Below are 12,237 nucleotides of genomic sequence, written 5' to 3'. Positions count from 1 at the left end.
ATATTTGGTCATGTCATTGCCCCATTAGAATATGAGTTCTCTGAGGGCAAGGATCATGAGTTTGTTTGCCTTCCTTTGTATTATACAGTAGGGACTTAATAATGACTGGTTGACTGACCATAATTTAGTACTGACTAAGTACCTTCCACATTCTAGGATCTGTGCCAGGGAATGAAAATAAACAGAAAAAAATTATCTTGAAAACACAAGATTAATATGTGCTGTGATTGCAGACTTAACCATGTGTGTGTTTGCACACCAACACAGGCCCACACTTGTGGGATGATGAAGATGAAGCACATGCTTCATGAGTAGAAGTTCTGCCCATCACAAATGACTAATCTTGCTTTCTGAAGTGTTACTGGTGAATTTTGGATTACTCTGCAGCCAAGATGGCTGTGAGCCTCTGAATGGGACTTAGCCAAACTGAGAATCCCAGCCACTCCTTCCCTCTGTCCACTGGTCTGTCCCTGGGTCTCCTCTCCAAGCCTTCCCAGCCTGGCTGAACTGACTTCACTTGCATCCTGATGCCCATACCTTTGAGAACCTAGGGTTCTCTCCACCCCCTACCAAATCACAGTGAAGCACAAGAGGAAGATTTCCTGGGTGTTCTTGGGGCCAAAAATGTATGGCTAAAACTTCCAGAACTTAAGGGTAGGTTTACTTATCATAAGAAACTCAGTCCTGCCTCCCTGACCATGCTTCGTGCTGGTTCCTTTACCTTCCAACCCCCAGTTGTCAAGCTTGGATATTCCAAGAGTCCCTGGTGTTGAATCTGGTCTGCCTCCAGGGACTCATTTGGGGCCTGAGCTCTGCCCAGTCCCATGCCTCTTGTTCATGGAATTTGTGGGATAGGCTCTGAATTCAAATAATACATATGATGTTTAATTCCCCAAGGTCATTGGGGAGGTCAGTGAATTGCCCTGGGTCTCACTTTCCTCATCTGCAAAAGGAGGAGATTGGAGTGGAAGGTGATGAAGGTGTCTCCTGGCTCCATAGCCCAGATCCTATCATCCCAAGATACCTGGGCATATCTAGGAGAGCCAGGTTCTGGCTGTTATTGGCTGCTGGTCATCTTTCTCTAATACTTCATAAGCATTCTGAATATTGCAGTCACTGCCTCAGATGATAAGGACAGACTACTTACGCCACTGAGCACATAAACACATATGGTGTAGACCATGCCAATGGTGGCCGTCCCGATGAGGCAGAGGAGGAATCTGACAGCGTCTCTGTAGAGCTGGAAATTCATTGGCTTTGGGTAGAGGATAGACCTCACCAGGTCCCCCTTTGCAGTGTTGAAACCTAAGACAACAAGCACCCAGAGGACCCCATTATCTGCAGATCTCCCATGATAACCTCTGCCTCCTTGTTTCTAAGCCCCAGATGATGTTTAAGTGGCAGTTAGATGGAAATGCTGAGGAAAGAGCACTGGTCCCAAAGTCAGGAAGACTTTGGTTCCAATCCTGCTTAAATACTTCCTAAATGGATGATGCTGGACAAGTCACTTCATCGCCGTCCACCTCAGTTTCTTCTACTATAAAATGGGTTAATAATAGCACCTCCCTCTCGGGATGGTTGTGAGCATCATGTGAGATGATAACAAAAAGCATTTTGCAAAGTGCTCTATATAATTGCCTTTCTTAATATTCCAATATGGTAATGACACCATGGTCTCATCTTTGGGGCCCCTTGTAATTATGCAGATTTCAGTCCAGCTGGGCCTGCCAGGTTCCCCTCCTCTACTCTCTCTTGGCCAGGGCTGCCCTTGATGGGAAGCTCTCTCCTACCACTCCTCAGTCCTGCCTCACTGACCATGCTTCGTGCTAGTTCCTTTACCTTCCAAACCCCAGTTGTCAAGCTCGGATATTCCAAGGGCCCCTGGTGTTGAATCTCATCTGCCTCCAGGGACTCATTTGGGGCCTGAGCTCTGCCCAGGCCTGTCTGGGGTGAGTTTACTTGGGGACTTTGACTCTATCTGACCTGTTAATTACTGTTCCCCAGACCTTCCCCACATCTGCTGGGACCCCAGGGCATGTATAGGAATACAGTTCACAGGTTTGACTCTATTTGACTCAGTTCACCAACAAATTACTAATTTTCCTGATGGCAGCAATTGAGATTCAGATTATCTGTACAGGAGCATTTGTTGGAGGGCACTAAGAGACCATTTTTCCCCCTATGAATTTTCATTTACTGTCATATATGCACATGTGAGCCCATACATGTACTATACACAGGTGTGTGCATGCCATGCATGTTCACAAGACTCACTGGGTGTACCCAGAATTGTTCACATACACATAGGTGCACATGCAGGCCCAAGTACACACATGAGCTAGAACAAACCCAAAGACTTCTGAACATTCAGGTGGTTTTCAGGGGCAGAGGCTGCAGAAGAGTCCCAAGCACTGACCAGTCTGAAGGACAACAGCCCTCACTGTTCCTGAGCCAGTTGGTCTGGTCTGGATGACCTCAGTGCCACAGAAGAGAACATGCTTCTTGTAGTCCTCTTGGCCATGGAGCTTCCAGGGAACAGTGTCTCCCATATTAGGCAGGGCTGTTTTGATGACAGGAATACTCTCCCCTGAAAAAAAAAAGTTTTCACTGGATAAAACTCAAGGGTCCTCATAGGACCAGGGGTACAGGGGGATCATGTACACAATGCACACTCTCCTTATTTGTTAAGTGAAATGAAGCAGCCACCAAAGACTGAGAATTAAAGAGCTTGATGCCACAGAACTTCTTTGAGGGATGGGGACCTTACTGTCTAAATGTTGCCCTGGTCATCTATCCCTCCAACCCCCAGTCTCCATCAAGAACCCCAAGCAGCTGAGAAGTGAGTATATAGGACAAATCTGCCCTCCTCCTTTCTGCTCCTGACCTCCAATGGGCATGGGAGCCCCCAGACCCATGAGCATCCTCTTCTGCAGTTGAAGCTGCTGAGTATTTCACAGGCAGGCCACGGCTAGCTCCTCCTGTGTTTCTCAGCCAGGTCAATGGCCCAACTTAGCACACCCCTGTCTAGATCATGAATCATCCTCCTTTCTTCCCCAGCTTCAGCAGACAGCTGTTCAGACAGGTCAGAGGCCGGGGTGGCACCAGGGAAAGGATGCAGAGTTTCTCTGAGGCCAAGGGTTATATAAATATATAGTCTGGATAATAACAGTCCTGGGCTAGAGTTAAGAAGCAAAACCTATCTCAGCAGAGGGTGATACCTCTGACACATAAAGGCCTGTCACAAACCTACAAGGCCCCAGGGAACTTTGTAAGACCATAATTTATAGGGTTGTAAGGACAGCTAAGTGGCACAGTGGACAGAGCACTGGCCCTGGAGTCAGGAGGATCTGAGTTCAAATCTGACTTCAGACACTTAATAATGACCTAGCTCTGTGGCCTTGGGCAACTCACTTAACCCCATTGCCTTAAATAAGTAAAATGTAAAAATTTTAAAAGACTATAATTTATAAATGAGGAGCCTGTCTGATCAGTAGAGGGAGTTTCCACACCAGAATTTTCCCCACACTGATAAAAATCACAAATACTTCTTCAGAATCATCAAACAACCAAAGAAGCCAGAACCTTGGACCGTGCCTTGCAAATCTCTTTTCTAAGTGGTGTGTGGTTTGGTAGTCAACATCATGGAATGAAACCTGTCTGTGACTTAATCAGCAAGCATTTATTAAGCACCACCACATACCAGGCAGGTGCCATGCTATGTTCTGAGGCTTGTAATCCAAAGAATAATAATTCCTACTGAGAGAAACCTCCATTCTAATAGATAGAAGAGATATCTTGTAGCACTGCCGCAGTCACAAAGCTGGCAAATGTTAGCAGGAAAGTGGAACCTAGGAACCTAGGATGCCGAGCCTCAGAATCTAACCACTAGGATACACTGCCTCTCTTTAATCTGAAGATGCGTTGGATTGGATTTTGAATGAGAAGAGGGAGAAGAAATGAGGTCACATAGCGATTCAGCCAGCTGCCCAGATTGGACCCCAGCTCTCTGGTTTTCAAATGAATGTTCTTTGTACTCTTCCAAAGCTTCCATTATTCCTAATGATCACAGAAAAGCTATGGCCATGCTGAGAACAGAAGGCTTTGACTGTGTTTAGTAACATCCTGGCAGAGTACTAGCATGGTTAAAAAAAAGCTTGTCTCAGCAGGACAACCTGGCAAATAATAAGATTCAAAGAAATTCATTATGTCTTGTGAAGGACATAGAAGAAGCCGGTAAGCCCCAGATCCCGGTCTTGCACTTGCAATCTGTGTGAGGCATCGACAACTCCATTCCTCCGGCCTATTTCCTCATCCATGCAAAGATTCCCATCTAAATTCTCTAATCCCTCAATCCCAGTTTTAGTGAAGTCTGTGGAAAGCATACGCAACCAGATCCATATTCTCTTCCCAGCTGCCTTTCACTCTCACCACTGATCCAAGATTACTCTCAAGTCATCAGGAGGACCCAGGTGTGGGATCCCCAAGATCAAAATGCTGGGTGAGGAGCTGCCTCATGAGGTGACATTGATTATCATAGAGGAGATAGGCACCTACACAGTGCTGGCATTCAGCTGCTTTGGCAGAGCCAATAGCTAATTTTATGTTGCATGTGGCAAACTGGCTGTTAATTTCTTTGAATCCCACCCCTGCAACTCCACTTCCAGACAGTCCACAGTGCTCCAAGATTTTAAGCATCAGAGAAATTCTCCCCACCTGTCAGCATGCTTTCATTCACGATGCAGCCTCCATCAAGAAGAATGGCATCACATGGCAGCTGCATTTTGTTCCCACTCAATGATAATAAATCTCCAGGGACCAGATAGCGGGACTCTAATTCTTGGATACCTGCTGAAAGTTTAAGGAGACAGACATTAAGCCTGAATAGCTTTCCTCTCCCAAAAGAAGCATTCATCCCTCACCCACCCAATGGGTCGATGACAGTTATTAGGACCAAAAAATGGGAAGGAAAGACTATGGCTGTTCACTCCCAAAAGCTAATAGAGGACTATGTGGTGAAGAATAGGGTGAAGACGAAGTTTGTCCCTGCATCAATTACATCCCAATTTCTGTTCTTTTTTTTTCCAGAAGATGGGATGACTGGGTCATTCCCATCTAGAAAGTAAATAGGAGTAACCAGAGGGGACTCACCTTTTTTCTTGCACACAGTGACCAGGATGCTATTATGAGATTCAACTAACCGGTGGAGCTTTATGGATTGCTGGAAATGTAGAGGTGGACATAGGAAATAGTGTTAATGCTTAGGATGCCCAAGCGAGGAGTTGGCCTTGGCAAACCAAGGTAGATACAATGTGCCAAGAAACTGAGTTAACTAGCCCCAAGAAGGAGCAGAAGCCCAAAATTTGGACATTAAGCCTGCTCAGTCCTTTCTTTGATGATCAAGGGAAAGATAGATGATCAACCACAGAATCCTCCTGCATTCATTACTCCCTTGAAAGAACTCTTCAGAATCAAGAAATACCATTGGGATCTGGAATTGGGTAAATTATGCTGAATTAGTTCAACCTGATTCAGTCCAGTGCTCACTGAGGCCTGTGCTGGACCTGACCCTGTACTAGATGAGAGCAAGATCCTGTCCTTGAGGAGCTTACATTCTACTAGACCTTTCCACTACTGCCAGTGACTGGCCTCCCAGCTGACTTTCACCAAGAAGACACTCCACCTCTTGGCTCCAGGAATTTTCTCTTTCTGTACACTATATCTGGACCACTCTCCCTCTTCTGCTCCAACTACTTATGTCACTGGGGCAGCTGGGTGGCACAATGGATAGAGCACTGGTCTTGAAGTCAGGAGTTTGAATCCAGGCTCAGACACTATTTAGCTGTATGACCTTGGGCAAGTTACTTAAACCCTGATTGCCTTGCATCCAGGATCATCTCCAATCATCCTTATTCAAATCTGGTCACTGGATCCAGATGGCTCTGGAGGAAAAAGTGAGACTGATGGTTTAGCATAGCGCCCCCCCCTCTTCAAATCCAGTTCATGGGATTGTCATGGCATCACTTCCATGATGTCATGGTCTTCTTTGAAAAAATGAAGGACAAACATTACCATTACTTATGTCTCTAACTTCCTTTAAATTCTAATTAAAATACCACCTTCTAGAGGAAGGCTTCCCAGAATCCTCTTAAGTTATGCCTTCCCTCTGCTAATTATTTCCCACTTTTACTAAATAGAGCATGCTTTATATCTATTTATTGTCATGTTCTCTCCTATTAAATTGTAAGTTCCTTGAGGGCAGAGACTGTCCATTGCTTCTTTTTTGTATCCCTAGCATTTAATGTTTGTCCTTCATTTAGAAAAAGACCACAACATCAGGGAGGTGATGCCATGACAAGCACATGAACTGGATTTAAATGAGGAGATGCTGTGCTAAGTCACTGGTCTCACTTTCTCCTCCAGAGTCATCTGGATCCAGTGATGACTAGAGGTAGCCCTGGATGTGAGGCAATTAGGGTAAGTAACTTGCCCAAGGTCACACAGTTAGTAAGTGTCAGAGACTGGATTCAAACTCCCATTTTCCTGATTCCACAGCTAGTGCTCTATCCACTGCACCACTTAACTTCCTGTAGGACTTATAAGAAGCCAAGAGGGTCCATAGTCAGATTGCAGGAGGCAGAGCATGCCAGGACTGGAGGCCATTCAGAAAAAAATGCTTGCTTGTCATGAGGCTCAAATGAGATAATAATATGTATTAAGTGCTTTGCCAACCTCAGTGCTCTAGAAATGCCAACTGTGATACTGGTGATGCTACACAAATGGACTCGAGCCAGTTGAACATTTGTTAGATATTTAGTATATACAGGGCCCCAGAGGGAATGTATGTTTGGGGGGCCTGGTTTTTGTCAAAGGAGGGAATGAGCTGTGTCTGCTACCAGAACTTTCCTCTACTATGCCATCTTCCTAGAACACACTTAGAAGTTCAGTTCACTACAATGTGGGTAACCTCAAGGTAACCTTCTAGAATATGGACCCAAAAGGCATTTGGAGCTTGGATTCTTTTCCTCATCCCTGGGGTTTCAGATTTTCCAGTTAAAACCTTCTACCAGATCCATTTAATATGAGTGTCTGTTCTTTGTTGATTATCTCTAATTCTGTACATATCTCCTTTGAACAGAGATTAGTGAGTCACCTGGTGCACAGTAAGGAGATAATATATTAAATGCTCCCAGACTGACTATGTGGCTATTTACATATTGTCTCTCTCTCCCTTTAGGCGGTGAGATCCTAGAGAGCAGAGGCTGCCTTTTGCCTATCTTTAGATACCTGGCCTTCAGCATATAATAGGCACTTAATAAATGCTGAAACTCCAGTTCTTTGCAATATGGAAGCTCATCTCCCTGCTTCCACGTTCCACGTCTGGATTCCCTGAGCATCACTCAGCAAGAGACTCACCTGGCGGAGGTCATACACTGTTAAAGTGATAGAGATGATGGACATCATGATGATGGCGACAGCATACTCCTTATAGTCCTCACTGAACCACAGGCAGACACTGAAGAGTTGGAACACGTAGAATGGATTGAGAACCTGGTAGTGCCCAAGCAAACAGAAAAGGGAGGTGTGATCACAATGGCACTCCCAGTCACAAGTAGGATAACTCCAAGGTTGTGGCAGCAGTGACACTTTCCTATCATGACCAAAGGGCCATCCCAATCAAGTCAGTTTGTTTCCACTTCTAAGCCAGTGGGTAAGCCTGCTTATCAGAATTCATTGCATAATTATGGAATTTTCTCTTTCATGAGCAGGGCAGAGTTGAAACTATTCAATCTGAATTCAGCCTTTAGAACTCTATGGGAGCCCACTGATACTAAAGAATAACTCCTACCTATTATGGAAAATTTTCTGAATGTAGAACAAAACATATTATGTTCCCTTTTAAAATTTTTTTTGTTTTTCTTTCTTATGGTTTTTCCCCCTTAGTTATAATTCATCCTTCCCAAAATGTCTATTATGAAAATATGGTAAACGTAATTGTTCGTGTATAATTTTTTTTAGTTTGTTTTTTTTTTGCAAGGCAATAGGGCTAAGTGACTTACCCAAGGCCACACAGCTACGTAATTATTGAGTGTCTGAGGTCGGATTTGAACTCAGGTCCTCCTGACTCCAGGCCAGTGCTCTATCCACTGAGCCACCTAGCTGCCCCTCATGTATAACTTTTACCAGATTGTTTGCTGCTGTGGTAAGGGGTGAGGAAAGGGAGGGTGGTAGGAAAACGTAGAGCTCATGAACTTGCAAATGGATGAATGCCGAATCCTATCTTTGCATCTAATTGGGGAAAAACTAAAATACAAAAAAGCTCCTACCTGAGATTCCCATTATCCTTAGGTCATTATGTCCATTCCCTCTACTTGGGAACCCTAGATCTAAATTAGTGACAATGGAAGTTGACATCAGATAGAGAAAAGTCCATTATAAAGTCAGTGACTTTTCTTATCAGTTCATGTGGTTGGTGGTGCTTTTCTTACATGCCTGAAGCCTCGAGGGAAATACAGAGAAATATTTCTAGTATGTTAAGATAGTATTATTTCTTGAGACAAGGTTGAGGGAATGGAGGTGAGAAGGCCCTTGGACGTTACCGTTCCCACAGTTAAAGGAGAGAAGGGCAAAACTAGTCAAGGAATACAAATTTCATTAAGAAATGGGGGTAGGATCCCCTAAGTTCATATGAATGTCTATGAATGTCAACAAACATCCCATCTTCTCCAGGAAACAAATTGCAACAGTCTTGCTAAGGTGATGAAGGGGAGACAAGGCATTCAGTGACCATGGAAGTCATCTTTTCATATTCCTATAGGGTTGGCCACAAGACCAGAGTTAAAGCTTAAAGGTCAGCAAGTCCAACACTTTCATTTTACAAATAAAAAGCTAAGACCCAAAGAAGTTAGTTGATTAGGGCTAATAAATTTCTAAGATAAGATTCTAGTTCAAGTCTTCCTGATTCCAAATTCAATGCTCCATTTACCGTACCACCTCTTGGGAAAAGGGTTCAGTCAGCAATGGAAATTTGGTTAAGTTCAATGGAATATTTCCCCATATCGAACACTAGTTAGAAAGGAAGAAATAATAATAATTTTTAAAAATAACAATGTTTTCAACACTTACTATATGCTAAGCCCTGGGAGTGCATAAGAAAGCAGCTTATATTCTAATCAAGGAGGGGCTTTTCACCATCCTCATCATCCTTCACCTCTCTGCAGCCTTTGACACTTTAGATCACTTTTCTTGATACTCACTTGTCTCTAGTTTTGGGGACCAACTCTCTTCTTCCTCCACCTCCATCTCTTACTACTCCTCATCATGCCTTCTAACAGCAACTAGCTCCAAAAACAATAGGTTCCCTTTCTCATTGGCTCCTGTGGATTTAATTACCATCTCCATACTGGTGGTTAGCAAATCTATCATTCCTGCTCCAACCTCTCCACTGACATACAATGTCACATCTTTAATTGCCTTTCATATATCTTGAACTCTGAATGACCACTAAACATCTTAATTCAATATGCCCAAAATGGAATTCTTTCCCTCAAACTCTCCTTTCAACTCTTAACTTTCCTAGGAGTTATTCTCAACTCTTCACTACCTTTCAGTCTACTCCATCATACCTAAGTTGTTCCCAAGGCCTACTGATTTTGCCTTTATAGCCTCTCTTGAATATATGTCCTTCTCTCTTCTGATATTGCCATCACTCTAATGGAAACCCTCATCATTCATGTATGGACTATTGTAGTATCTGCTGGTGCAAATCTTTCCCCACTTTCCCCACCCTCAATTACACTATTAAAGTGACTTTCCTAAAGCACAGGTCTGCTCATATCACCCCCCTACTCAATAAACTCCAGTGGTTTCCTTATCGCTCTTAGGATCAAAGATAAAATCCTATATTTGGCATTTGAACCTTTCCAGTCTCCTTCTACCTTCTTCTTTGAGGCAATGACTCTGGCCTCCTGGCTGTTCCCCAAACAAGACCCTCCATCCCAGGGTTCCTGGCATTTTCTCCAGCTTTCCTGTCCTGGAATGCTTACATTTCCAACTGTCTTTCAGGCCTCTTAAACAATGAATATACAATAGAGAGCTTAAAATCAATATGTCCAAAATGGAACTCTTTTCCCCAAACCCTTCCTTTTTGCCTACTCGCTTCCCTAACTCCCCTCTCCTCCTTAAAGTCCCAAGTAAAACCTTAACTTCTACATGAATTATTTCTTAACCCCCTTAATGCTTGTCCTTCCCATCTTCTCATCCTCTATATGGCTTATGTGGATTGTCGTCTCTCCCATGGGACGGTGAGCTCCTTGAGGACAGGGATGATCTTTTGTCTCTATTTGAACTTAATGAACTTTGAACATAATGTCTAACCTACAGCAAGCACTTAATAAATGTTTTATGACTGCCTGATGGGACAATCCCATATAAAGGAATATATGTTGATCTGGTAAATTAGAGGGATAGTGAAGGAATCATGGGACAATTCTCTTGTCTCCAGAAACAGAGGTATTTATTGGAAAAGTAATTATGGCTCCTGCAAGACAAAGGGTGGAATTTCTGATACCAGGTAAACATCATAGTAAAAAAAAAGAGAGAGGCCCAGTAGGGGTATAATGAAACAAGAAGGATTTTACACCCACACGCAGTCCTAATGACTCACACTAGATTTCACAATGCACCTGTTAGCCTCTATGAAAAGGAAAGAAAGTAAAGGAAGGAAGGAAGGAAGGAAGGAAGGAAGGAAGGAAGGAAGGAAGGAAGGAAGGAAGGAAGGAAGGAAGGAAGGAAAGGAGGAAGGAAGGAGGGAGGGTGGGAGAAAAGAAAGGAAAGGAAAGGAAAGGAAAGGAAAGGAAAGGAAAGGAAAGGAAAGGAAAGGAAAGGAAAGGAAAGGAAAGGAAAGGAAAGGAAAGGAAAGGAAAGGAAAGGAACAAGGAAAGAAAAAGAAAGAGAAAGAGAAGGAAGGAAGGTAAGGGGAAAGAAGGAAGGAAGAAAGAAAAGAAGGAAGAGAAAGAGAGGAAGAGAGAGAGAAAAGGAAGGGAGGAGAGAAGAAAGTAGAGGAAAAAAAGGGAAGAGGAAAGAAGAGAAGATTGCCTCTATCTATTCTTCTTAAAGATCTATGAGCTGATTATCAAGACAAAACTCCAATTTACATATTTTGTGACCAAATGAGAAAAGGAGAGGAGGTCCTGGGTTACCTCCTTGATGAGAAGTTTCCAAATGGGTGTGATCTCAACATCAATGGTATTAGACCCACATATTAGCCTCCTGTGGGAAGGAAGGAAAGAGTGAAGATTAATTATAAACTCATCAAATGTTTCACTGCCTCCCTTGTCCTAAGGAATCCCACCACTCCTGCTTTCTATGCTCCTGAGCCAATAAAGCCTGTCCAAGTGAGAAACTATTCCCATCCAAATCAAAATTCTCTCCCAGGAAAGGGCAATCCCCAACACTGGCCAAATACCAGGTGCATGGAAACTACGAAAACAATAGTAATAAGCAACACTAATGGTGGTGTTACAGCCTCTGTTGAACTGGATTCTCCTCAGATGTCAGTATTAACCAGACCTGTTTGCAGGTGCGTAGTTAATAAGGCAAAATGGCTCTTTCACTTCTGCTAAAGAGCCACTTGGCACATTATGGCTTCTGTTTTATGACTTCCCAACTCTATTCTCCCATTGGACCTTGGAGGTGTTTCCATAGATCCCATATATAAAACAGCATTTCCAAAACAAGTTATATTCTTCCAATGAATGGCCAGAAGTCTGATAGTCACACACACACACACACACACACACACACACACACACACCACACACACACTCCTCCATGTGGAAACACATGCAGTGGTGGTGTCTCTAGGTCAATGCCTGTGGGAGCCAGGAAGTCCTTGGAGGAAGGAGGAGAAGCCTTTGTGCCAACATCAGTGCCTGTTTATCAGTTCAGCTCAGACCCATGTATCTTTGATCCCACAGAGAGACATGAAGATCTCTGAGAGCCTCTTGGCCCCAGGCTTCTACCTTCATTGACCATCTCAGGTCGGTCCCTGCCCTGTTCTGCAGTGACCAGGGGACCTGGAGATGAGGAGAGCTGCTGCCTCTGAGCCTCTAAGAGCAGGAATTGTCCAGGCCTCTGACCGATAGAATTGGACTCCTCATCACTGGATTCAGAACTTTGGAGGATCCTCTAGCAGCCAGGGCTTCTGAGCACATACTCCTCATCCTTCCCCGCTTCTTA

At 43.8% G+C, this 12,237-nt stretch overlaps 1 protein-coding gene across 6 annotated transcripts in view; it reads right to left on the bottom strand.

The window, feature by feature from the left end:
• Positions 1-12,237, bottom strand: part of LOC141490570 (putative cation-transporting ATPase 13A4) — a 195,360-nt gene that overhangs the window by 150,432 nt on the left and 32,691 nt on the right. For 5 of the 6 annotated variants that reach the window (XM_074190622.1, XM_074190614.1, XM_074190617.1 and 2 more), the window contains 6 exons: positions 11,199-11,268; positions 7,414-7,548; positions 5,149-5,218; positions 4,714-4,848; positions 2,417-2,587; positions 1,148-1,305 (listed from right to left, as the gene is read on the bottom strand). In XM_074190622.1, coding sequence (XP_074046723.1) covers positions 1,148-1,305; positions 2,417-2,587; positions 4,714-4,848; positions 5,149-5,218; positions 7,414-7,548; positions 11,199-11,268 — 739 coding nt within the window. The remainder of the gene's footprint in view (positions 1-1,147; positions 1,306-2,416; positions 2,588-4,713; positions 4,849-5,148; positions 5,219-7,413; positions 7,549-11,198; positions 11,269-12,237) is intronic. The other variant, XM_074190616.1, reaches the window with a different exon arrangement.

This window comes from Macrotis lagotis, chromosome 6, assembly GCF_037893015.1.
Source record: "Macrotis lagotis isolate mMagLag1 chromosome 6, bilby.v1.9.chrom.fasta, whole genome shotgun sequence".
Taxonomy (NCBI): Eukaryota; Metazoa; Chordata; class Mammalia; order Peramelemorphia; family Peramelidae; genus Macrotis; species Macrotis lagotis.
Note: the sequence above shows the minus strand (reverse complement) of the source record. Positions and strands in the feature narration are given on the sequence as shown.